Source organism: Phascolarctos cinereus, unplaced genomic scaffold, assembly GCF_003287225.1.
Source record: "Phascolarctos cinereus isolate Bilbo 61053 unplaced genomic scaffold, phaCin_HiC Scaffold_2;HRSCAF=192, whole genome shotgun sequence".
In the NCBI taxonomy this organism is placed as follows: Eukaryota; Metazoa; Chordata; class Mammalia; order Diprotodontia; family Phascolarctidae; genus Phascolarctos; species Phascolarctos cinereus.
The window spans coordinates 253,820,080-253,847,350 of record NW_027555625.1 but is presented as its reverse complement, the minus strand read 5'-3'; the positions used below and the strand labels follow the sequence as shown (position 1 = coordinate 253,847,350).

General features: G+C 39.2%; 1 protein-coding gene across 10 annotated transcripts in view; it reads left to right on the top strand.

The window, feature by feature from the left end:
• The window catches only part of PNPLA7 (patatin like domain 7, lysophospholipase), a 198,839-nt gene that overhangs the window by 125,406 nt on the left and 46,162 nt on the right, over nt 1–27,271 (top strand). For all 10 annotated transcript variants that reach the window (XR_013484710.1, XR_013484709.1, XM_078149930.1 and 7 more), the window contains 4 exons: nt 13,896–13,959; nt 23,796–23,964; nt 25,676–25,858; nt 26,312–26,430. Coding sequence is in view for 8 of the 10 variants with exons in the window: in XM_078149930.1 (XP_078006056.1) it covers nt 13,896–13,959; nt 23,796–23,964; nt 25,676–25,858; nt 26,312–26,430 (535 nt within the window). In the remaining 2 variants the exon portion in view is untranslated. The remainder of the gene's footprint in view (nt 1–13,895; nt 13,960–23,795; nt 23,965–25,675; nt 25,859–26,311; nt 26,431–27,271) is intronic.

Genomic DNA, 27,271 nt, shown 5'->3' with positions numbered 1-27,271 from the left:
GTTAGACAGGTAACAACACAGGAAATCCACCTTACTTGCACTCATAGGAATGTTAGGATCAAAATTAAGTACATGTATAGCTTAAGTAAATAATTTAATCTCTATGACCTTTAGTTTCCTCATCTGTAAACTATATGTAGTGATAACTTTAAAAACCTGCTTTGCAGAACTGTTGAAAGAAAAGAACTTCTGAATCTGTAAAGAAATATAAAAATGTGAGCTAATATTATTGTAAAAGTATACATATACTTTAAAAACTATAAGACATCATGAAAGTTAAAGTTATTAATTATTGTCGTTAATCAAACCACTTTTGCTTTACTTAATTTTTTTCAATTGTTCTGTTAGGTAATCCCAAAAGGAGCCTACTATGTACCAGGCACTGTACTAAGTGCTGGAGATTAAAGAAAAAAAAAAGCAAAAGATAGTCCCTGCCCTCAAGGAGCTCAAAATCTAAAGAGGAAGAAAACCCATGAATAACTATGTATGGGCAAGCTATATACAAGATAAATAGGGAATACTCAACAGACAGAAGACACTAGAATTTTTTAATGTTTTAAATTTTTTTCTCAGTTACATGTAAAAACAATTCTTCACATCTGTTTTTTATAATTTTTTAGTTCCAAATTCCCTCCTTCCGTCCCTCCCCTTCTCTCTCATTGAAAAGGCAAGCACTTCAATATAGATTATACATGTACAGTCATGCAAAACACATTTCTATGTTGGCCATGTTGCAAAAGAGAACACAGACCAAAAACAGGGAAAAAAGCGAAGAAAATAAATAAAAAAGAATTCTTTGATCTGCATTCAGACTCCATCAGTTCTTTCTCTGGAGGTAAATAGCATTTTTCATCATAAGTTCTTCAGAATTGTCTTGTATAATTTTATTGGTTAGAATAGCTAAGTCATTCACAATTGATCATCAGTCAGTACAATGTTGCTGTGTATGATGTTCTCCTGGTTCTGCTCATTCCACTTTGTATCAGTTCATATAAATCTTCCCAAGTTTTTTCTGAAACCATTCTGATCATCATTTCTTATGACATAATAGTATTCTATCACAATCATATACCACAACTTGTTTAGCCATTCCCCAATTGATGGGCATTTGGAAGGCACTAGAATTAAGAGGCATTGGGAAAGACTTCCTATAGAAGGTGGGATTTTAGCTGGGACTTAAAGGAAACCAGGGAAGCTAGGATACAGAGATGAGGAGGGAGATCATTTCACGCATGGGAGCACTCAGAGAAAATGGTTAGAGCTGGGAGCTGGAGTGTTGTAATTGAATAAAGTTTTCTCAAAAGGCAGAAATTAGACTAGACCCATAGTTTAATATAAAGGGAACTGGACCAGATGCAATATTGAGTCAAAATGTAGAGTCAGTGTGGTTCACTCAATTTCCACAATAGGAACTCTTACAACTTTTTGTTTTGTATCCCCAAGACTTAGCACAGTGCTTTGTACCCAGTAAGTGTTTAATAAAGCTTTTTTATTTATTCATTCATGTAAGATCTTTGGCAGAAATTTGCTACAAAAATGTTTCCCTACTTAACTGTATTTTCCTTCTAATTCTAACTGCACTGATTTTGCTTGTGTAAAAGCTTTTCAATTTTATTAAATTAAAATTGTACGTTTTATCTTCTCTGTTCACCTCTATCCCTTGTTTAATTCAAACTTCTCCTAGATACAGTTGAGAAAGGTATCTCCTTCCTTTCTTCTCTAATTTTTTAATACTATAATCTTTTATATTCAAGTCATATCCATATGGAACTTATATTTGGTATATAACTTATATAGTTGATCTAAACCTTATTTCTGTGAAATGGCTTTCTAGTTTTCCTGGAAGTTTTTGTTGAACAAAGTGTCTTTACTCCAATAGTTGGTGTCAGAATTTATGGAACACTGTGCTGTTATGGTCTATTGTTTCTGGGTCTATTTTCATAGAAGCTCTCTTAAAAGCATGTGCTGCAGCAGGGATATCATGCAGGTTAAGGGAGCTGCTGATTCATGGGGTCATATGTATTGGTGAGGAGTCCATGAAGTCTTTAAAACTTTTAAAGGATGAACATTTGGTTAGACTTCATGAGTGATGGTTGTGGTATTTGCCAAGATTTGACCAGACTTTGGAAAGAGTAGTAATTGTTATTTATCTCTTTAATCATCTTAAATCTTCATCTGGGCCATGTTATTGTATTTGAAACATCAATCTATGTTTTCTATGAGTCCTGCTGCACAGATATAGGATTTCTGCTTCTGTATAGTTCCACTAGGCTTTCCTTTATCAGAAGAAACATCAGTAGATGGACCCAGGTCCAGAAATTGTCCATAGCTCCCTGGAATTGGGTCTTAGAGAGAAGGGCATTTCTAGATGGAAGATGGGGGTGGATCCATGTGAAAGATAAAACTTGTGGAAAATAGTTTTATACTTCATAATTTACTATGGACATGTCTGAACAAGATCCAGATCTAAAAGGAAAGTAAAATTACCTAAGTATGAGCATTTTCTGTTCACTTCCCATCAAGTCCTAAATGAGCCCAGGGAAGTGAGAGGGGCTGTTTCTTTGTGGAGCAGAATTGTAGCTCATAATGATCAGCTGTTTAAAGAGACAAAATGAGTTCACCATCTTAATTAGCAAGCCAGTGTTTAATTACTGTTTTTATTAGTGCTGTAAGGAGTTGGTCTAGAGGTGTAAAAGGGGGAGAGACAGTGCTATTTAGTTCTTTTTAATTTCTTCAGTACATTAAGAGATCTTCTGTTTCATTCATGTGGATACCCTTTTAACTGATGTAGATTGTGATTCCACACCTTAGTAATTGTGGAGGCCAAAAGTATATACATATATATTCTTCATTTGTTGGCCAACCTTCTGATAATAAGCTTCTTATCTTTTGTAAGGCTAGTCTTCAGAGAGTAGACACACAGTCACTGGACCACTGGCAGGTCAGTACTTACCTACCAGAGCTGGTGCTCTACTGGCACGGCCCCTAAAAACTGGGAAGTGCTGGAGAGGCCACTGTGGGGCTCAGTGAGAGAGAGAGAGAGAGAGAGAGAGAGCTGGCCAAAGATCTAGGAAGGCCTGGGTTCAAAGCTGATCTCTTACACATACGGGCTGTGGGACTTTGGCCAAGTTACTCAACTTCTCTAAAATTGCAGGGCTTATGCCCAGTCTTCCTTAAAACAACAACAAAAACAAAACCAAGAATACTTCCATGTCACAGTGAGGTATTGGACTAGAACTTTAGCAGAGGCCTCTTATTCTCTGCTGACTAGTGTTGCATGTAGTTAGGCCATCATTGCCTTTACTAAACTTCACATAGGGGCTTACAGAGAGAAGGGATGTTTGACATTCCTCCCTGACCCTCCAGGCTATTTCAGTCCATTCAACCTAGATTAATCAGTGATGGATGATATTACTGAGGGGGAAAAACCTCAAGCAGTAGCTTGAAATCCGTAATTTATGGCTACAAATTTTTCTTTGATTTTGCCAAAAAACCACTGATGCCTCAAAGTTAGGAAACCAATCTGAATTCCATTCAAGGACCACCATTCAATTCCAGCCCTCCTCTTATCCTCCTCTCTTGGCATTATTCAAACTCCTAATGTCCTGCTTCAATCTTTTGACCCAGTAGCTGATGAGCTTGATTGTCTTTCACACTGATTAGTTTTGGAGTGCCTAATCGCCATGCCTCATCTAATGCTGATTACAAGAAGTGTCTTTTTTTGCGGGAGGGGGAGGGAGGAGCAGGGCAGATTTGGGAAATATTTTCTGCATTTTCTGGAAGAAGAAGGAAAGGCTTGAAATCCTCACACATTGCCTGGTCCTCCCTATGGATTTAGCCAGTTTCTCTAATAGTCACTAAAGCCAAACTACTGGTACTTAAAGGGGACTTGGCCTGGATTTAGAATATGAATTCCTGGGTTTAAGTCCCCACTCTGCTAGTTACTAGTTGTATGAATTTAGAGAAATAACCTCCCTAAGCCTCAGTTTCTTCATCTTTAAAGTGAGAATAATGTCTTTACAATGTTGTTTTAAGCATACCACCTTGTAAACAGTGAAGGACAATATAAACGTAAACGATGTTATTGTTAATTAGCTGTGAAAAACTTTTTTATTTTTGAAGTTTCCACTTTCTCTTGGACTTGTTTCAGTGTCAGTTGTACTGGTGAATAATTCAAGGGAGTCTTCTAAGATTATTTGGGCCATTCTTTATTTCACACCCATCTATTCCAGTTAGTTGAGAGAAAGCAGCAAGGCACAACACATGACTATTTCATGTTCCAGTAATTAGAAAGATTGGCAGCACCTTCAACAGCTGGTACAATGGATTGTGCTGTCTTTTATCTAGAGAAAGATGGTACAAGCCTTAGATGTTTTCAGAAGGACAGAAAAAGAAAGATTCAGAGTTGAAAGTGTTACACAGTGAATGATACAGTTTATGGTTTTAAAAAGTTTTTTTTAATGGGGACCATTTTGAGAAGAGAGAGGAGCTGGGCTCCCATATGGTGGTGTAGAACAGAAAAAAAATAAAAAAAACAACCAGACAGCTGGCTGCTTCATCTTTGACAACTTGTGGGTTTCTTCCCATGTTTTTTGTTCTGTCTTATTTATATTGAGTCTGAGGCATGAGTTTCAGGAGGCCAGAGTCCACCTTAACCACTTGGTAAAGGCAATGAAATATAGTGAAAAAAAGGACTTATCTTTGGCAACAGTCCTGGATTCAAATCCTAGTTCTGCTGATATCGTTTGTTTTCTTTCCTGTTATTTTTTTAAATTCAGTTTTATTTTGTTTTCAGTTACAGATTCTTTTCCCCACTCATTAAGAAGGCAAGAAAAACAAAACCCATTACAAATTTGTATAGTCATGCAAAATAAATTCCCTCATTAGCCATGGCTAAAAGAAAGAAAGAAAAGAAAAGATGCTTCACACTGTATGCTGAGTCCATCAGCTCTTTATCTGGAGTTGGATAGTGTGTTTCATGATGAGTCTTTTGGGTTCGTGATTGGTTATTGTATCAATCAGAAATCCTAAGTCTTTCGAAGTTGTATGTCTTTATAATATTGTTATTTTATAAATTGTTCTAGTCCTGCCCACTTCACTTTGAATCAGTTCATACAAGTCTTCCAGGTTTTTCTGAAATCCTCCCTTTCATCATTTCTTAGATAATATTCCATTACATTAATATACCATAACTTGTTCAGTTATTCCCTAATTGATGGATATCCCTTCAGTATCTAATTCTTTGCTACCACAAAACAGCTGCTATAAATATTTTTGTGCATAAAAGTCCTTTTCCTCTTTCTTGGTTCTCCTTGGGGAATAGGCATAGTATCAGTATTGCTAGGTCAAAGGATATACACAGTTTAATAGCTTTTTGGGCATGGTTCCAGATTGCTTTCCAGAATGGTTGGACCAGTTCACAGCTCTACCAACAATGTGTTGGTGTGCCTGTTTTCCCATATCCTGTCCAATGTTTGTCCTTTTCCTTTTTTTGTTAACTTGGCCAATCTGATGGGTGTGAAGCAATGCCTCAGAGTTCTTTTAATTTGCATTTCTCTATGATTATTAGTGATTTAGATCATTTTTTAAAACATGGCTATTGATAGCTTTGATTTCTTCTTCTGAAAACTGCCTATTCATATCCTTTGACTATTTTCTAATTGAGGAATGGCTCTAGGGATAATAAAGTTTGAATGATTCACCTCATAGGATTATGGCAAGGAAGGTACTCTTTATAGATCTAAATTGTTCCTGTCCATGAGGCCAAACATTATACTCAGGCTCCAGAATACTAGGCGTCACAACCTGTGGTGTATGCATCTGCCACTTAAGGACCATCTCATCATTTCCCACCCAGCTTCACTCCTCTGGACTGTTACCCTCCCTCCCTCTATACTCCTTCTCTTTTCAGCTTCATTTTTTCTGTTATCTTCCCTTATTAGATTGTGAGCTCCTTGAGGTCAGGTACTGTCTTTTGCCTTTCTTTGTATTCTCAGTGCTCAGCAGAGTGGCTCGTAGTAGGCACTTAATAAATGTTTATTGACTAACTGACTTACATACAGAAAGTGGCATGAGCTATTCATCATCCTTGCCAACTTGTTGTGAGTTGTATCCTTAGGAAAGGTAGAGGTCACATGCCATCTCTGTTTTGGAGCTTAGAAAAAAGTTAACTTACTAAGCATCCATTGGGTATATAAAAAAGGCAAATGAGAAACAAATGACCTCTGCTTTCAAGAAACTTACATTCTAATAAATTAGATCCTATTGTAATAATTTTGTAGTTAATCTCATTGCATTCACTCTCCCTCAATTCGTTCTTTTTACAGCTACCAAAATAGTCTTCCTGTGTCACAGTTCTGACTGTCAAGCTCCTGCTCAAAATTCTTCATTTGCTCCCTATGGCTTCTATAATAATATGCAAACTGCATATCCTGGGAGTTAGAGTCTTCCTTATTTTAACTCTAACCTGCCTTTCTAGATTTGTTTTCTATTACTCTCTTTCATTCACATTATACATTCCAGTCAAACTGGCCTACCAGATGTCCCATGAAGTGAACTCTACACCTCTCCTCTTTAGACCTTTTCACAGATTGCCTTTTGTGCTTGAAATAAACTACCTCCTGACCTCTACTATATCTTCCGTTAAGGTAAAAGTAGAGGTCACATACATTAGCTTTTTTGGCTGCCACACCACGCTACTAACTCATTCATTTTGTAATTCACCAAATAACCCCAAATCTTAGAGACAGTTTAGTGTAGTGTAATGGGAAAAACCCTAGATTTAGAGTCAGAGAGCCTGAGTTTGAATTCTACCTCAGCCACTTACTAACTGTATACCCTTGGACAAGTCACTTAACCTCTCTGGGCCTCAGTTTTCTCAACTGCAAAATGAGGGGGTTGGACAACATGCCTTTTAAGATCCTTTTCAGCTTTCTGTGGTCCTACTCTGATGGAGCTTCTCCCTACCTATTTTTTAAGGCAAACTGCTATCTAACCATACCTCCCCATCTAGTACTTGTCAGGCTGATTTTTTTGTGTCCTAGTGTAAGTCTTTACATTTATCCTGATTAAATTTAATCATATTAGATTAAACAATGCTCTAGCCTGTCAAGCTCCTTTTGGATCCTGGTTCTCATCCTTTATGTTAGGGCTCCCTCCCATCTTTGTATCATCTGTAAATTTGATAAGTATGTTATCAATGCCTTTATCCAAGTCATTAATAAAAATGTTAAACAGCAAAGGGGGCTATCCTGTGATCCCTAGAGTAAATGCCACTGGAGATAATCTGTCTCATTGACATCAGATCATTTTCAACTATTCAGGTCTATCCATTCATCCAATTCCGAATCCACCTAATTGTAATGTTTAGCTCACACATTTCCATCTTTTCTCCAACTATAATATGAGATATTTTACCAAATGCTTTGCTAAAATCTAAGCTCAATATAAAATATTCCCCTATTTACAAGTTTACTCACCTATCAAAAACTTTATTTCCTGGCATGGTCTGTTCTTGGTGAAACCACATCTTATAATCACTGCTGCCTTTTCTACATGTTCACTAGCCATCTCTGTAATCGTTCATTCTAGAATTTTCCCAGGAACCAAAGTTAAGCTTACTGACCAAAAGTTTGTAGATTTTTTTTTGCCTCTTTTTTAAAAAAAAGAAAGAAATTAGAACAGTATTTGGTCTTTTCTAGACTTGTAGCACCTTTCTCATTCTCTGAGATCTTTCAAAAATCATTGACATTGGGCTTAGCAGTTTCATCCACCTGTTCTTTCAAGATCTCAGGATCTCATTCATCTGAGCCAGATGACTTGAATTCATCTAGGGCAACTAGATATATACTCTTTTATTTCCTTGCTTATCCTAAGGATCAGTTTCCTATTAACCATTGTTCTCTCCTTCCCAGTATAAAGGCAATTTTCCTTGGCAGAGAAAACAGAAGCAAAATAGGAATTGACCATCTCTGTCTCCTCTATCTTATCCATCACAGGGTACCCCACTCCCCTTCCAACTGCAGTCCTGTTGAGCCTTGGATCCTCCTCTGTCCCACAAGATAGCTTTTTAAAAAAACACCATTTTATTCTTTGCTTGTTTGTTTGTTTGCCAGCCTAGACGTCAGCCCTCTTGCCATTGTACCGTAGCCTAGCCTAGCCTCCTCTTTACTACAGTTCTCCGATGGAATGAAATAGGGGCAAATTGAACCAAAAATAAATGATCTTTATGATCTCAGACAAACTAGAGGTGCATTTACCCTGTGTCCAGAGATAGAAATTTGGCTCCTTAGATCCTTTCCATTCTATAAAAGGAGAGGGCTCACCATGTATTTCAGTATGAGTCATCACAAATGCAGCTAGAGTTCGTGTTTTTAAAAAGTATGTTGTTTCTATTATTCCCCTTTTCTCCTGCTCATTAAATCATTCTTTGAGGATGCTTATGCTGAACTTTTGAACCTGGGAAAGAAGGTGTTAGATATGTATTAAGCTTGGCTGATAATATTAAGTTTTTCATCAAGAGACTCATCTTCCCCCTCTCCCCCTCCCATTCCCTGCTCACTGTACACTGAAGAAAACAAGTCCCTAAAAAACAATTGACAAACTGGAAAAAAAGTACACTGAAGAAAACAAATCCCTTAAAAATACAATTGGCCAGTTGAAGAAGGAAGTACAAAAACTAACAGAAGAAAGCAATCTGTTAAAAACTAGAATTAGACAAATGGAAACTAATGACTCTATGAGAGAGCGAGAATCAGTCAAACAGAAACAAAAAAATGAAAAAATAGATGAAAACATAAAATACCTCATTGGTAAAACAACCGACCTGGAAAATCAGTCTAGGAGAGACAATTTAAAAAGTCATTGGACTACCTGAAAATCATGACGAAAAAAAGAACCTGGACAGTATTTTTCAGGAAATCATAAAGGAAAACTGCTCAGAAGTCCTAGAACCAGAAGGTAAAATAACCATAGAAAGAATACACGCTCATCACCAGAAAGAGATCCCAAATTGACAACGCCAAGGAATATAATAGCAAAATTCCAAAATCACCAGATGAAAGAGAAGGTGCTGCAAGCAGCCAGAAAGAAACAATGTAAATGTCATGGAACCACAGTCAGGATTACACAGGACCTTGCTTCTTCTACATTAAAAGACCACAGGGCATGGAACATGATATTCTGTAAGGCAAAGAAGCTTGGATTGCAGCCAAGGATTAACTACCCTGCAAAAATGAGCATCATTTTTCAAGGGAGCAGATGTATATTCAACAAAATAGGGGACTTCCAAACCTTCCTCATAAAAAGACCAGATCTCAACAAAAAATTTGATCTTCAAGTACAAGGGTTCAAGAAAGACATAAAAATGCAAATGGGACAGAAAGATACAAAATGTTGTTAATAAGGGTGGACTGTTTACATCCCTACAAGGGAAGATGACACTTGCAACTCTTGAGAATTGTATTGTTATTACACCATGTTAAAGGAGTATACATAAAGGGGGTGGATATTAGTTAACTTTGATGTAGTGATTTAAAAAAAAATCTAATCAAGTGGGTTAAATGGATCCAAATAAGTGGATTAGTCTGATCTTAGAAAATGTGCTGAGAAAGGAGGAGGCAGACAAGGGTAAATTACATTACAGGAAAAGACAGAAAATCCTATTACAGCAGAGGGAAAGAAGGGAAAGGGGTCAGCATTGTTTAAACCTTACTCTCATCAGATTTGGCTCAAGAAGGGAATAACATAATCAGTTAGGTATAGAAATCTAACTTTCCCTATAGGCAGTAGGAGGGAAAAGAGGAAAGAAAATGGAAGGAGGAATAGAAGGGAGGGAAGAAGCAGTAAGGGCAAAGGGGAAGAAAAGGGAAAGGGATAATAGAAGGGAGGAGAGACTGCAGGAGGTGGTGGTCAAAAGCAAAACACTAGTGAGGGGGGGAAAGGAGAAAGGAGAAAGAAAAGCATAAACGGGGAAAAGGGATGGAGAAAAAGACACAGATAGTAATCATACCTGTGAAAGTTGAATCGCTATCCTTTTTTTTCTCTTCTGTTGAGTTTTGTTTCCTCTTTCTGATGGTTCTTCCTATTGGTCCTAATTTTTACTTACAACTTCACTAATGTGAAAATATGTTTAATAGGAATTTAAATGTATAGCCTATATCAGATTGTGCGCCGTCTTGGGGAGCGTGGTGGGGAGGAAGGGGGAGAAAAATTTTAAACTCAAAAGCATATGGAAGTGATTGTTGATAAATCAAAATAAATTAATAAAAAAAAAATTTTAAAAAATAAATGCTTATTCCCTTCCCCTTCAAATATCCAATGAGGCTAGAAAAGTAATAATAACTAGTATTTACATAGTGCTTTAAGATTTGCAAAGTATTTTACAAATGTTATCTTATCCTCACAACAATCTTGGGAGGTAGGTGCTAGTATTATCTCCATTTCATAGATGAGGGTTCCGAGGCATACCAAGGTTAAATTATATGCCCAGGGGCACACATCTAGTAAGTGTCTCAGGCTATATTTGAACTCAGGCCTCCCTGATGTCAGCATTCGCTCCACTGTGCCATTTGGCTACCAGGGCCAGCTGATTGGGGTTTGGTTGTAAAGGGCTTTAAAAGTTAGAGGACTGGATTTGTATTTGAATCTAGAGTGCACTGGAGTTTGTTGAGTAGGGGAGTCACATGGTCATATTTGCAATTAAGTAAAATTACTTTGGCAGCAGTGTAGAGGGACAAGGCAGCTCGACCAGTTAGGAGAGTGTTGCAGTAATCTTGGCCTGAACTAAGGCAGTAGCTGTGTGAGTTGAGAGAAGGGGTCTGGTACAAGAGATGTTGTAAATATAGAAATGGCAGTATTTGGCCACTGATTGGATCATATGGGGTGAGTGAGAGTCAGGAGTCCAGGATGATGCTGGGTTCTCAAACCTGAGACACTGGAAGGATGATGGTGCTTTTGACAGAAATAAGGAAGTTTGGAGGAGGGGAGGGTTTAGGAGGAAGGAATAAATTCAGTTTTGGATATGGTGAATTTAAGATGTCGCTGAGGGAATCCAGTTTGAAATGTCCATTAGGCAATTGGTGATCTAGGAGTGAAGCTCAGGGGAGAGACTGAGGTTGGATATGTAGATTTGGGAGTCATTTGCATAGAGACAGTAGTTAAATATATGGGAGCTGATGGAGTTAACAAGTAAGAGTGTTTGGAGGGAGAAGAGAAGGCCCAGGAGAGAATTTTGGGAAATACCCACAGTAAGGGGGCATGATATGGATGAAGAACCAAAAAAGGGGGGAGAGGAAGGAGGGAGGTATGAGAGCAGTGTCACAAAAAACTGGGAGCATAGGGAGTGTCCAGGAGGAAAGGTTGGTCAGCAGCCTCAAATAAAGCAGAGAGATTGAGTTGTTTTAGTTCATGTGTCTCACTTTACTGAATTACTTACTTTGTGGTCATGAGTGTTCTGCGTTCTCTTTCTGGGCCTTAGTTTCCTTGTAAATAAAAGAAAAATTCTAGTCATGTGCCCTCTTCTTGAGTCTATTTTAACGATCCAGGAGACAGGCCCCTGCCTGCTTGAAAAATCTTATTATCATCACGGTTACTGGTGGAGCTATACAGATCTCTTCCCTGGAGCCACTTTAGGAAGTTGCCAATAATACGATATCTTCTGTTTTGTCAAGTTTAGATTTAAATGTCCCAAGTGATGGAGCTTCTGCCACTTCCCTTGGAGAAAATATTCCAGTATCTGATGCTCTAAATTTATATGCATAACACATCATTTTAAATAGTATATTCTTTTATTAATAGGCTTACTTTTATCTTCTATTGGAGATGAGTTATTGTGAGTTGGGGGGATGGGGTTGCCAATGTGGGAGACAATGTGATTTCTTTCATTGCCAGGGAGTTTCTCCTGGTGTGTTTCTGAAATGGTAAAAAAAGATCACTGAGGTGAGAGCAAGGACACCTGGACTTTTCTCCCTGCTCTGTTATACTGCCTCTTAGCACTGCTTCCCCTTTGGCCAAGATATGGTATCAGGTGACCTCTCTTTACCTTAATTATTCCTATATTACACTGGGTGCGTGGTCTCTTCCCACTCTCCAGTCTCTGTGTCATACATCTGTGATTTTGACTTGAGAGTAGGAAAAAAGCAAATGATTTTTAATTTAATGGCTTTCTCCCATCCTCTGGATTTTGCTGGCAAATTTATATGAGGTGTTAAATTAGCTTTGGCAGATGCCTAGTGCATGGAATTTACAAGTATAACATGATTTTAAGGGCTGATATGAATAGATTCCGTTCTTGGTCTAACAAGGAAAATCGTGACTATATAGGAGAAAAGGGGCCCCTGATAGAGTAGGTATTCCTGTTTCTTGTAAAATTTACACATGTGGTACAACCTTATTTATCTACCTTTCTGATAACCTGTCTAATTTATATAGAGTTTTGCAAAGTAGAGTATCTGCAGATATATTGACACAATATAATACCATGCCTCGGTATTTTCCCTATGTGGGTAGAGGGTACTGATACACATTTTCTAACTATCTAAATGTTTATAAGTCCAAATAATGCTCAATGCCAAGTGTCTTTTTGGTCTTTCTCCTCTCCTGAATCCACACCTAATTTCATTTATTGTCTGTCAGTACTGGTAGCAGTCTTCCCGTTCTGCATCTCTTCCTTCCCTCTTATCTGTCCTGGAAAGCTACTGCATAGTTCACTTCCTCCATAAATATGGCTCTAAGTGGGAAAGGGAAACCAATCCTAACACAGTTGGTAACTACGCATTAATTCTGGTTACCATCAAACATGGGGAAAAGTGAATTTTATTTTTTTTCTTTCTGAAAGGATAAAACTCAGAAATGGTATGATCAGTGCTTTTCTGCCTTATCTCTTTCCAGTAGTTGATAATCATAAACATTTATTAAGTGCTTACTATATGCTGGGCATTATGCTAAATGCTTGGGATACAAATACAGGGGAAAAAAAAGAAAGAGAAAGACTGTCCCAGCTGTCAAGAAGCTTACAGTCTAATGGAGGAAGACACAAAAAAGGCTGAAAATTCAATTGGGGAGATGGAGGTGGGGGGCATGGCTGGAATGAGGGGCAAAGAGGTTCATAATACGGGGGCATGCAGGAGAAGCTTAGCATAGTGCTTGGCACATAATAGGCATTTAATAACTGTTTATTGAATTGAATTGAGAAATCAGAGATGTTCCAAAGTAGTACAGCTTGGTGAGAAATGAGATATTTGAGCTGAACTCCTTACTTAAATGGAAGCTTTAGAGTTCATGGCTCCACCCTCTAATCAACAAAGAGGAAAAAGAGCCATATTTTAAAAAAATTATAGCAGCTCTTTGTGGTGGCAAAGAATTGGAAACTGAGAGGGTACCCATCAATTGGAGAATAACTGAACAAGGTATGGTGTATGAATGTGATGGAAAACTGTTGTGCTGTAAGAAACGGTGAAACCTAGGAAGACTTATGTGAAATGAGCAGAACCAGGAGAACAATTTAGACAATAACAGCATTGTAAAAATAAATAGCTTAGTAACTCTGGTTAACACAATGACCAACCACACATCCAAAGGACTCATAATGACATGTGTTATCAACCTCCAGAGAGAGAACTGATAGACTCAGAGTGCAAATTGAAGCATATTTTCTTCTATTTCTCTTTCTATTCCTTTCTTTCTTTTGATGTGGCTAATGAAGGAATTTGTTTTGCTTGAGTATACATATTTGTAATGAGTTTTGTTTTTCTTACCTTCTTAATGGGTAGGGCAAGGGGAGGGAGAGAATTCAGAACTGAAAATAAAATTGATTGGAAAAAAAAAAAGCAAAGGTCCTTTCCTTTGTATGTGATGGGGACACTTAGAAAATACTCATGAATATTCTTGTATTTCAGGCCCAGTCTTGCTATTGAACAGTGACAACATCAAACAGCGTCTTGGAGCTGCAGCTCTGGACAGGTATGCCAACCTTGAGTTTGACCTCTCTGCCAATTAGCCCCAAATTCATAAGATTATAGATATGCATCTGGAAATGATGCAGAGATCATCTAGTCTAGCTGCTTTATGTTACAGATGAGGAAACTGAGGCCCAGCAAGGTCCAAGGCTCATAGAGTTAGATCTGAAATGGACCTCAGAGGTCATCTAGGCCAAACTCTTTATTTTGTATATGAAGAAACTGAGGCCTAGAGAGGTTAAGTGACCTGTTTAAGTCACTCTATACAGGGTAACAGAGTAAGACTTTAAACCCAGGTCCTCTGACTCCAAATCCAGAATTCTTTTCACTTTATCATACAACATATCATTCCAGTTGTGATCAGGATTCTGACCCCTGAACTCTTAAATTTTTAAAAAAATTTTTAAAGAACACTTATCAACACACTTAAAATAGTGTAGTTTTTATATTGGGTCCACTCCGTGAATAATTTTTCTCTTTGTTGAACTTATTGAAGCTGGAAAATTGATCCAAGTCCCCAGATTCTTGGCTCTAGCATTTTTTTCAGTAGGGACGTCAGAGAGCACTTAATTTGAACCAGGCCAGCTCTTACATTTCTTCTTTGGTGTGTGGGTATTTGAAGAGAACAAATAGCAGCAGGAAAATAAAGGAATTGATGAGCATAAAAAGGTTAGCTGGGATGTGGGTGGCCCAGGGAGAGCAGAGCAACGTGGAAGAGCTCACAGGCTCCAAAGATTGCTGTGTTTCCTATTGGTTCACATAAGTATTTGAAGTCTCACTGTATTCAGGGTTCCAGAATTGCCCCACATTATAGTCAGTGTTCTGAATTGAAATTAAGCTGTTAGTATCTTCTAGGAGCAGACTTGTTTCCTGATGGTTTCTCTGAGAGAAAACTCTGTGTGTTATCTTGGTCTTAGGCGTTGACCTTCAAGCCCTTGGGGTTTGAACCAACTCTGTAGGTGACACCATTTGTTTCTGTACCTAGGCGAGTAACTTCCTGTTCTTGGCCTTGGTTTTGCATTTGCAAAATAGATCACTTAAATGCTCATTGTCTGAAGGTGGATACCTTATAAGTTTTGGGTTTATTTTTGTCCTTTCCAACCCTTTCACCCCAATAAATGCCTTTACAATGTATCCTGGGAGGCAGGTAGCCTTCTGTTGTAGGCCTAAGCAGGATTTATTCCTTTACCCTGTCATTTATTGCCACATTTTGTCATAAATGCAATAAGTCTCTTTTGATCCATTTCTTGGGTTGCTCTGACCAAAATAAACCCACAACCTCTTTGTTGTCATCCAGCCTTCTGGTGATGAGTCTCTATATATTTGGTCAGACTTGGCTTTGGACAACACACATTGTCTTTCTTGAGGTCCGTATTCAATTAGTGAACATCATTTTTAAGTTCTTGCTGTGTGCCAGGCACTATGTTAGGTGTTAAGAATGCAAAAACAAAAGTGAGAGTCCCTGCACTCAAGGACTTTACACATTTTACAGGGGAAGATGATATGTGTGTGCATGTGTGTATATGTATATGCAAAATAAATGTAGCATAATTTGGGGGGATAGGAGACAAAGGCATTGGCAGCTAGAGGGATCAGGAATGGTTTTATGTAGAAGATGGTTCTTAAGCTAAGCTTTGAAGGAAACTGGGTATTCAGAAAGATGGAGGTAAGGAAGAAGTATACTCTAGGCTTGGAGGATGGCCTTTACAAAAGCCAAGACAGACAGACAGACAGACAGGAGATAGACCAGTTTGTCTGGGCTCTAGAATTCAGTGAAATAATGTATAATAAGCCCATAATGATAGACTGAGGCCACATTGAGAAGAGTTTTAAGTGCCAAACCAAAGATCTTATATTTACTCTTATATCTAACAGGAGATCACTAGATTTTTTTTAAAGTAGGGGAGTGATGTGCTTTAGGAAAATTATTTTGTCAGCTCTGTGGAGGATAGAATGGAGAGGGGAGAGGCTGGGAGGCAGGGAGACCAGTCAGGAGGTTCTTGTGATCATCTAAGCCAGAAGTGATAATAGACTTAAATAAGGTGGTAGCTATGTGGGTAGAGAGAAGGGAATAAATGCAAGGGATATTGTGGAGGTAGATCAACAAGATTTAGCAACTGACTGACACTACTTAAACAATATTATTGAATATATGGTGTGGGAGAGAGTAAGGAGTTATGGATGAGTACTAGGTCTCAAACCTGGGTACCTAGACAGAAACAGGGAAATTGGTTGTGGGGGAGGAGGAGGATGGGGGGGTGGTAGAGGGAAAATAAAGAATTCTGTATGGGACACATTCAGTTTGAGATGACTCTAGGATACATCTACATGAAATGTCTAATAAGCTTTTGATTTATGGAACCTGGAATTCAGGAGAGAAACTAAGTCTGAATAGATTTGGGAGTCATCTGCATAGAAGTGATAATTAAGCCCATGGGATGTGATGAAGTCACCAAGAGGGAGAGTGAGAGAGAGGAGGGAATAAATCCAGAACAAAATCTTGGGTTGCCTTTGTAGTTATCAGGCATCATATAGATGAAATCCAGCAAAAGAGACTGTGAGGGTCATCAGATTGCCAGGAAGAGAGAAGTAAGAGAGAGCAGTGTCAACAAAACTCAGAGAGGAGAAAAAACATACAAGAGGAGAGGGTGGTCCACAGTGTAAATATTGCAGAGAGATCAAGAAGAATGAGGACTGAGAAAAGACCATCAGATTTGGTGACCATGTGATCACTGACAACATAGAGAGAGTAGTTTCAGTTGAATAATGAGGTTATAGGACAGAGTGCAAAGGTTTGAGAAGTAAGAGAAGAATGGAAGAAATGAATATAGTTTTTCTAGGAGTTTGACTCTGAGAGGAGAGATATAGGACAATAGGTTGAGGGGATGATGGGGTCATATGATAGAGCTTTGGCAGAGCCTGTCATAGATTGCACTACCCTGGTATAGCTTTCGAGAATCCAGGGTCTTCCACATACAACAATATGATATTGAAGGAAACCTTAAAACCTTACCCAAACTCCAAATCCTTAGGTGTATTCATATCATGCCACCTTACAAGGCAAGTAGGAGTGGACCTGTCTCTTCCCACCCCTTTCCCTTGCCATAACAAGAAAGCATTGCCTGCCCTGCATCTACAGCTGATACCTTCCTCTCTGGGTTTCAGTGTAAGATACCCTCTGTGGAGGTACATTATTGTATAAATTTGTGACAAAGAAGGAGAGGAAATCTAGACATAGTCTGCCATGTTCCCCAGATTTGGGAAAGCAGATTTCAAAAGGTTCACAGGAAAGAGGTAGGATCCCCTGACCTAAGTGTTACAAGAGAAGTCAGCCCCGGAGAAATGCCAGGTACTCAGTACTGAAATTCTGAAGATGTGAAGGGAAGCTGTTCCAATGAGGAGGAAAATGGAATTTGTCTGAAGAGACCAATATGGATACACAGGGAACACATCAACCAATTTAAATTTTAAAAAGAAACATACAGAAGGTAGTAGTAAATCCAGATAAAAGAGGATAGATGCAAAAGTGTGGCAGAATCCTGTAAAAATAATGCCAAGAGTGCTAAAGCTCAAAATGATCTGGCAAGGGAAGTTAAGGACAAAAAAGTGTTGTGGTTTTTTTTTTAAATTTAAATTTTTTATTCAATTCCAGATTTTCTCCCTCCCTCCACCCTTTGGGAAGGCAAGAAGTGCAAAGCCCATTGCAAATATGAAGCCAAGCAAAATAAATTTCTGAATTAGCCATATTTAAAAAAGAGAGAGAGAGAGAGAGAGAGAGAGAGAGAGAGAGAGAGAGAGAGAGAGAGAGAGAGAGAGACAGAAAAGATATTCTTCAGTATGCACTCTAAGTCCACTGAGTTTTTCAGGAGGTGGATATCATATTTCATCATGAGTCCTTTGGAATTGTGGTGGGCCATTGTGTTTGTTTGCTTTAACTTTATTGTAGAAAAGAGAGGCTCACAAAAGGGAAAAGGATCCATCTTGCTTAGGATAAATGGGACAATTGACAGCAAAAAGAAGGCAGAATTGATCAATTTTTATTTTGCATCTGTTTTCTGTACTAAGGAGAATATCCTTTGTACTCAGAATGATAGAACAGAAATAACAGGGAATTGATACCTAAGATACAGAAGAGAGCACATGTTTGCTCTTGATGAATTTAAGTTACCTGGCCTAAGTGAACTAAATCCTTTGTTACTGAAAGAACTGGCAGATGTGATTATTAAACACCTGTCAGTGATATTTATTTCAGTTAAGTAAGACTTTATTATTATTTTAGTACATAAGTCAAATTTTATGCAACTAAGGCAGAGGCTGGGGATGGTTTGGACTTCCAGTCAGGTGGGAACATTCTCTTGGTCTTGTAGTATTGAACCAGCTGGTGAATTTGTCTTTCATTCTGAATCAAACAGTATTTAACATCCTTTTCTTTTCTGTTCACTCAAGATGTTTTTGAACAGCAACAGCTTTCTTGGTCACATGATAAAAATCCTCAGGAAGATCAGAGGCAAGTCCCTTGAACTTCAGGATTCTCAGAATTTTGTGGCCAATTACATAGTATGCTTGTGCCATATTCGGGGGATCTCTCAGGATCACACTAAGCTGTAAGGGAGTCAGGCCTTTCTTAGTTAGCTTGTAGATCTGTTACTTTATATTGTCTGTCTGAAGACAGTTTCAGCCAAGTGGGGACACTGTAGTGATATATTGGAGGGACAGGTTCTTCCCTATGGCATGCATGTGACCTATAAGGACAATGGAAAGGCAGCAAAAGAGCTGTCACTGATATTTGAAAGATCATGGAAAATGGGATAGTTATGAAAAGATTGAAGAAAGGCGAGTGTCCTGATTTTTTTTAAACAAAAGAAAAGCAGAGTCTGCAAACTGTAGGTTAGAAGAACTTGATTTGAATTCCTAAAAAAAATTCTGGAAGCAATGATTATAATAGTCATCATGGCTTCATCAAGAATAGGTCATCCCAGTCTAACTTCATTTACTTTCTTTTATTTTTAATTTAAATTTAAAGTTATTTATTTTTAGTTTTCAACATTCACTTCCGCAAGATTTTGAGTTCCAGATTTTCACCCCATATTGCCCCTCCCCCCACCCCAAGATGGCATGCATTCTGAATACTCCTTCCCCTAGTCTGCCCTCCCTTCTGTCTCTCCGTGCCTTCTCTTATCCCCTTCCCCTTCTGTTTTCCTGTAGGTAGGGCAGGATAGATTTCTGTACCCCATTTCCTATATTTCTTATTTCCCAGTTGCATGTGAAAACATTTTTTTTTAAACATGTGTTTTTAAAACTTTGGGTTCCAAATTTTCTCCCTTCCTCCCTCCCCACCCACCCTCATTGAAAAGGCAAGCAACTCAATACAGGTTATACATGTGCAGTTATGCAAAACACTTCCATAGTAGTCATGTTGTGAAAAACTAACTCTATTTCCCTTCATCCTATCCTGCCCCCCATTTATTCTATTCTCTCTTTTGACCCTGTCCCCTCCTCAGAAGTGTTTGCTTTTGATTATCCCCTCCCCCAATCTGCCCTCCCCTCTATCAACCCCCTGCTCTCTTATCCCCTTCCCCCACTATTTTCCTGTAGGGTAAGATAGATTTCTGTACCCAACTGAGTGTGTATGTTATTCCCTTCTTAAGCCAAATCTGATGAGGATGAGATTCACTCATTTCCTCTCACCTTCTCTCATTTCCCCTCCATTGTAAGAGCCTTTTCTTTTCTATTTTTTTTGTGAGATAATTTACTCCATTCTACGTCTCCCTTTCTCCTTCTCCCAGTATAATCCTCTCTTACCACTTAATTTTATTCTCTGGATATCACCCCTTCATCTTCAACTCACCCTGTGCCCTCTGTCTATCTGTCTGTCTGTCTGTCTGTTTGTCTATCTATCTATCTATCTATCTATCTATCTATCTATCCATACATACATAAAATTTTTTCTCTCCAACTACCCTAATACTGACAAAGGTCTCATGAGTTACAAATATCATCTTTCCATTCAGGAATGTAAATAGTTCTACCTTAATAAGTCTCTTATGATTTCTCTTTCCTGTTTACCTCTTCATGTTCCACTTGAGTCTTGTATTTGAAAGTCAAATTTTCTATTCAGCTCTGGTCTTTTCATCAAGAATGCTTGAAAGTCCTCTGTTTCACTGAATGACCATTTTTTCCCCTGAAGGATTATACTCAGTTTTGCTGGGTAGGTGATTCTTGGTTGTAATCCTATCTCCTTTACCCTCTGGAACACCATATTCCATGCCCTCTGGACCCTTAATATAGAAGCTGCTAAACCTTTTATTACCCTGATTGTGTTTCCACAATACTTGAATTGTTTCTTTCTAGCTGCTTGCAATATTTTCTCCTTGACCTGGGAATTCTGGAATTTGGCTATGATATTCCTATGAGTTTTTCCTTTGGGGAGCTCTTTCAGGAGAAGATCAGTGGATTCTTTCAATTTCTGTTTTGCCCTCTTGTCCTAAAATATCAGGGCAGTTTTCCTTGATAATTTCTTGAAAGATGATGTCTAGGCTCTTTTTTTGATCATGGCTTTCAGATAGTCCAATAATTTTTAAATTCTCTCCCCTGGATCTATTTTCCAGGTCAGTTATTTTTCCAATGAGATATTTCACATTCTCTTCTATTTTTTTCATTCTCTTAGATTAGTGTTATAGTGCCTTGATTTCTCAAATTGTCACTAGCTTCCAATTTCTCCATTCTAATTTTTAAGGAAGTATTTTCTTCAGTAAGCTTTTGGACTTTCTTTTCCATTTGGCCAATTTTAATTTTCAGGGCATTCTTCTCCTCCTTGGCTTTTTGGACCTCTTTTGCCATTTGGGTTAGGCTATTTTTTGAGGTGTTATTTTCTTCAGGTTTTTTTGGGATCTCCTTTAGCATCACTCTCAGTTTTTCTTCTGCTTCTCTTACTTGCTTCTAAAAATCCTTTTTGAGCTCTTCCATGGCCTGAGACCAGTTCATATTTTTCTTGGAGGCTTTGGATTTAGGAGCTTTGGCTTTGTTGTCTTCTTCTGGTTATATGTTTTGATCTTCTTTGTCACCAAGTAAGAATATAGTCTGACTCTTTTTGCACTGCTTGCTCATGATCCCAGCCAATTACTTAAGTTATAAGCTCCTTGTTAAGGTAGGGGTCTGTTTCCAGTGTGGAGAATGTACTGTCCCAAGCTTCAGGGGTTTTGTGCAGCTGTTTTCAGAGATACTTCTAGGGACCTGTAAATTTTCAGTTCTTCCAAGGTGCTATGATCAAGGATGAGGTGTTTACTCCTTTCCTGGCTTGTGTTCTGGTCTGTGAGTGACCACAAGCACTCTTTTCTGTCTTGGAACTGTGAGGAGGATTTTGTCTTCACCACCACTACAAGCTCCACCATGCCAGCACTCCTCCTTACCCCAGGACTACCACCCAGAACTGTGACCCAGATTCAAGCACGGGCAAAGCAAGAGAATCCTGCACCAGCAGAGAGATCCCTGCAGTCCCTGTCTGATCAGCCACTCAGTTCCCCTTCAGTGTGTGGGCCAGAAGCTCAGGAAGCAGCCGCTGCCCAAGGCCAAGTTCTGGAACTGGGGTTGGGACCTAGCTTTTCTTTCATCATGGTCACAGACTTTTCCCACTGACCTGAGATGTCTTTGATGTTCGTGGGTTGAAAGGTCTGGAAACCACCACAGCTGCCCATGATTCAGTCCTCTGAGGCCTGTGTGCCCACGCCAAACTATGCTCCTCTCCCAGCCCATCGCAGTATACCTTTCTGATCAACAATCCAGGTTGTCTTGGGCTGAAAATTTGTTTCACTCTGTTTTTCGTGGGTTGTGCTGCTTTAGAATTTGTTTAAAGCCATTTTTTACAGGTATTTGGAGGGGTTTGAGGGAGAGCTTAAGCAAGTCGCTGCTTTTACTCTGCCATCTTGGCTCCACCCCCATTTACTTCCTTAATAGGATTACTAACCTAGTAGATTTGAAGAATGCTGTTGATATGATTTACCTAGATTTTTAGAAAAATTTTGATAAAATATCTAATTATATTGTTGTTGAGATGGTAGTAGGATCTGTTGGGGAACCTGCAGGCTTGAGGGCCACTTTAGGTCCTAGAGGGCCACGTGTGGTCTTGAGGCCACAGGTTCCCCACCCTTGTCCTAGACAATAGTACAGTTAGATGATTTCAGAATTGGTTGTGTGACTGGAATCAAAGGATTGTTTTTAATAGTTCACTAACAGCATAGTCAGAGGTATCCAGTAGACTGTCCCAGAGATCTGTGCTTAATCCTGTACTGTTTAACATTTTTATCAGTGATTTGGATAAAGGTATAAGTTGCAAGGCCATCAGATTGACAAATGTCAAAATGGGAAAGGTTAACCAATACATTGGACAACAGATTCGATCCAAAAAGATGTTAGCAGGCTAGACTATAATTCATGGCAGCTGGGTGGCACAGTGGATGGAGTGCCAGGCCTAGAGTCTGGAGGATCTAAGTTCAAATATGACCTCAGACACTTACTAACTATATGACCTTGAGTAAGTCTCTTAACCCTGTTTGCCTTAGTTTCCTTATGTGTAAAATGAGTTGGAGAAGGAATGGCAAACTACTCAAATATCTTTGCCAAGAAAATACCAGATGGGGTCACAAAGAGTCAGACATGACTGAAAACAACTAAACAACAACAGAGCATAATTCAGTAGGCATAATAAGTCTTACACTTTTATACAAAAAAAAAATTCATTTTCATAAGTACAGGGTAGGGGATATAGTTGTCGTTTGTTGTTGTTGAGTCATTTTCAGTCATATCCAACTCTTCGTAACCCCATTTGGGGTTTCTTTCTCCAGCTCATTTTACACATGAGGAATTGAGGCAAACAGGATTAAGTGACTTGCCCAGGATCACACAGCTGTTAAGTGTCCACTGCACCACCTGGCTGACTCAGGAAGATAGAGTTAGATGGAAATTTTTCTGAACAATATATGGGGTTTTTAATGGACTTCAAGTTCAACATGAGTTAGTAAGATAATGTGGTAGCCAAAGAAAAGTTAATACATTCTTGTGTGTCATTAGGAGAGACAAAGTTCCCAGAAATATGGAGGTGTAGTTCTACACTGTATTCTGTTCTCCTTAGATCTCATCTGGAGTACTATGTTCAGTTTTGGGTACCAGTTTGAAGAAACTAGGTATGTTTTGCCCAAAAAAGAAAAGACTTAGGGTATCTTCAATTTTTGAAGGGTTGTCATCATATAGAGAAGGGAATACATTTATCTTGTTTGGCTCCAGAGTGCAGAACCAGGAACAGTGGATAGAAGTTGAAAAGAAGCCAATATAGGCTTGATGTCAAGAACAACTTGCTAACAATGAAAGTGGTCCTAAAGTGGAGTGGATTTCTTGAGAAGTGGTAAGATCTCCCTCATTGGAAGTCTTCCATCAGTGGCTGGATGCCCTCTTGTTGGGTAGGTTGTACAGAGATTTCCATTAGTGTAGGGTTTGGATTAGATGGTCCCTAAGGCCCCTTCCAACTCTTAGTGGCTGTGATTCTGTGATATTTGCTTCACCTGGGGAAAATACTCTTAGCACTGAAGAGGTTCTCTTGAAGAAGATTATCCTTGGACATAGCCTCTCCCAGAGAAAACCACATATGCTGAACAGATGAGAAAGAATGCTGATTTAATCAGTTTTGCCATCTGGCTGCCAACTCAGGGAGGCTGTGGTTATTGAACACTTGTGGGCTGGGACATTTTTGGTCTTTATGTATAATGTTCTGTCTTGTTCAGGAAATGGCCTTTGAAGAGAAAACAGTGCAGTGGGCATTAATGAGGTCTTGCTTTGTGTGTCTTTCAGTATTCATGAATACAGATTGTCCAGTTGGCTGGCACAACAGGAAGACATCCACCGCATTGTTCTCTACCAGGCAGACAGCACCTTGACTCCATGGACCCAGCGCTGTATTCGGCAGGCAGACTCTATCCTGATTGTGGGGTTGGGGGAGCAAGAGCCCACTGTAGGCGAGGTGAGAAGACAGAGTTCTCCTAGTATGAGGACATTGCTTAGTTGGCTCTAAGTTACTGGGGTTTGATGTTGATTATGTGGCCAGAGTGTCAGGTGTTTTGGAGAGCAAGGGATACGAAGGATGAGGAAGAAACACTGGCTCTGGAGTCAGCTGACCTGGGTTCAAATTCTGCCTCTGATGCTTATACCTGTTTGACCTAGACAAATCACTGAACCTACCTGAGCCTCAGTTCTTCATCTGTGAAATGAAGGGGTTGGATAGCTTAAATTCTGAAGTCTCTTCCAGCTCTGGTCCTATGATCTTATGATCCTGTTTCGATAACAGCTTATTTCTAAACTGGAGTTGTGCTGAGGCCCTTTCTGTTAATTGGGAGCTAGAAAGCTGACACTTCCTGCCTTATAGCCTCATGGACCAGATGTGACTCACTTAAACTGGGTCTGCTGCTAATTCTTTCTATAAAGGAGATGTCTCTACACCAAGACCTTTTGGTCATTTGCCAAAGAAACCTGCCTCTCCTCCATCTCCCCACTTTATGCCTCATTATTTTGTCTGTGCCTGTAAGATGGCTTCTCATTCTACTCTTAGCTCTTGGCAGCATTCCTTTGTATGTATCCTTTTACCAAATGGCATACTGAGCTCCCTCATGAAGTAGTAAAGGTTTACAGAATTTTAAATAGTAGTTCCCAAGATAGATTTATTATCTACCCTTAGGCTATACAATAAGTTGATAAAAAATATATAGTAGATTGAGAAGATTTTTTGGGGGAAAGGGATCATTTTCCTCTCCTGCCCATCATTGCAATTTCCCTGTGAATCCCCAGGAAAGTTCCAAAAGTAAATTTCCTCCCTGTCTGATCCCTGTCATGTATCATCATATAGTGTCTTAGATTTTTTAAATAAGTTATTTCCTTGTTCTGTGTAACTCGGTTGTAAGCTGTTATAAGACAGCTCTTTCTCAGGGCTGAGCATATAGCAGATGCTCAGTAAAGATTAATTGTTTAATGGAACACATAATTAGGAAAGGCCAGACAGAGCTGGTGGTATGGTAAGGAGTTGACCAAGGTTTGCCTGGTCTATCCAGATCTCTTCAGCTATACCTTCATATCGACTGGTCTAGGAATTCTTAAGTAGTAAGCCCTGTAGTAGGATCAGGCCCTGGTAGAATATTCATTCTAACCATACTCACAAGTCATATTTACAAGTCAGTATTACAGTTCCTTAATTACAAACAAAACTAAACTTATCTTCCTTTGGTACAGCACAGCTACAAGACGTTGACTTCCAGGCAAAAGGGTTTGTAGAAGCTAGTCTGCTTAGAAATCATATGATTCAGAGACAAAGGAGATTAGATGATCTCAGGGGATATTTGTTTCTGGGATTGCAGGGAAAGCTGATGTTCATCTTTATAAAAAGGCTTGCTTTAGTCAGACAGGAAATACCAGTTAGACTCTCATTAGAAGGTATTTTAACATAAGGAGTAGTGTATTATCAGCTTGATATGAATTCAATGGCAGTGTTCTGTTTTGCAGAAAGTCTTTTTACACAGTATAAAAGTCTAAAACTGAGCAGAGGAAATATATTCAGGTCCATAAACTGAAAGTTGGCCATGGGTATGTGAGCATGTTCTGTATTTTCATCTTCATGTTGACCTGGGTCTATTAGACCTGAGCCTGGAGCAAAGGAGCTTCTGACTGTATCTTCTGTCCTATAGCTAGAAAAGATGTTGGAGAACACAGCTGTTCGTGCTCAGAAGCAATTGGTCCTACTTCACAAGGAAGATGGGCCAGAGCCTTCCCGCACAGTTGAGTGGCTTAACATGAGAAGCTGGTGTTCAGGCCACTTGCACCTTCGCTGCCCCCGCCGGGTCTTTTCTCGCAGGACCCGGACCAAACTGGTAAGAGTCAGAACAGTCAGAGTCTAGCTTCTTAGTCTGCTTCCCAAAATCTGCCACTTGAGACTCCTGAACCCTACTTCTGACTTCTCAAGTTGTTCTGGTTAAGTAGGCCTCTGGGCAACAGTTTCTCTAACCTATGTCATGGAAATGATGGCGCTTGGATTAGAAAACTGCATGTTCAGTGCCATGACAGTGAAGAGGTTATTTCCTTGGAATATCACACTTTTGGAGCTCCAGGTCACAGTACCATCTCACCAGCCCTGGTGGGTCCTCTAAGGCACAGACCAGCTATGTCTTACACTTACACTTCTGATACACTGAGGAGGCAAGAAGGGAGGCAAATTCATAAGGTATGGCTGAACTGATTAAGCACCTGGGCCAGGGGTAGGATTACTCTTGTCACTTGAGAAGCTGCCCCAAGTACTGAATAAAATTGTTTTCTCCCTCTTATAGGTCGAAATGTATGAACGTGTTTTCCAGAAGCCTCCGGACTTGCACTCTGACTTTTCCCGCCTGGCTCGAGTTTTGACTGGCAATGCTATTGCATTAGTGCTTGGAGGAGGAGGAGCAAGGTGAGTTCCTTTGATGTGCCCTCCAAAATTCTTAGCTGAACTTTGGAGGATTTTCTTTAGACCTGGTGAACTGTTTGCTTTTCACTATACAGCTCCACTCTCCCACCTTCTGGTGTCAAGATGAGGTTTCTCCTCTGCAGAAAAAGGGATGAAACTGCCGAGGAGCTATTCCTGTTCAGGAGTTGGCTGGGGTTAGTTTTTGAATCATGGTCAAAATCCCCTAGAGGGATTTGTGGGGCATCCTTCATAGTGTGCATGCCAGGGAACAGAGCAGGAATATCAATAACTAACCATTATAAGGAGCTCCACCAAGGGCCCCCACCACGTGAAGATTTATGGTTTTGTGGAAGGTGTCTGAGTCTAGACAATAGGAAAAATTTTGATTTGTAGTTCATTCTTCTGATTCATAATTTTGATCTTCAGTAGCTTCCTAAAATTTTCTACAAATGCCTCACAGGATTTTTCAAAATTAGGAATCTTTAAACTCTATGGATTGTCTTAAAAAGATGAAAAATTATCTCTTCATTCCAACACAGGTTAATTCCTTTAAGGATTTTTAAATTTAACATTTCCTGCTGTTGATATCTCTCTGGCTCTCACCTTTTCACTTAAATTGTATGTTTCCATGAAGATATTATTGTGTCCTGTTTTTATTTGTGTTCTATGGCATCATCCATCCCTCATTTTCAAAATATTGGTCATTTCCCCTAAGATTTTGACTTGTGTTGCTGCTAACTCATGTTTATTTAGAAAAAAGGTAGAGCCAGGGAGCCTTAGGTGGTAGAGGTGAGACAATGGAAGAGAATGTCTTTCTGTTTGGAAGAGATTCATTATAACTATA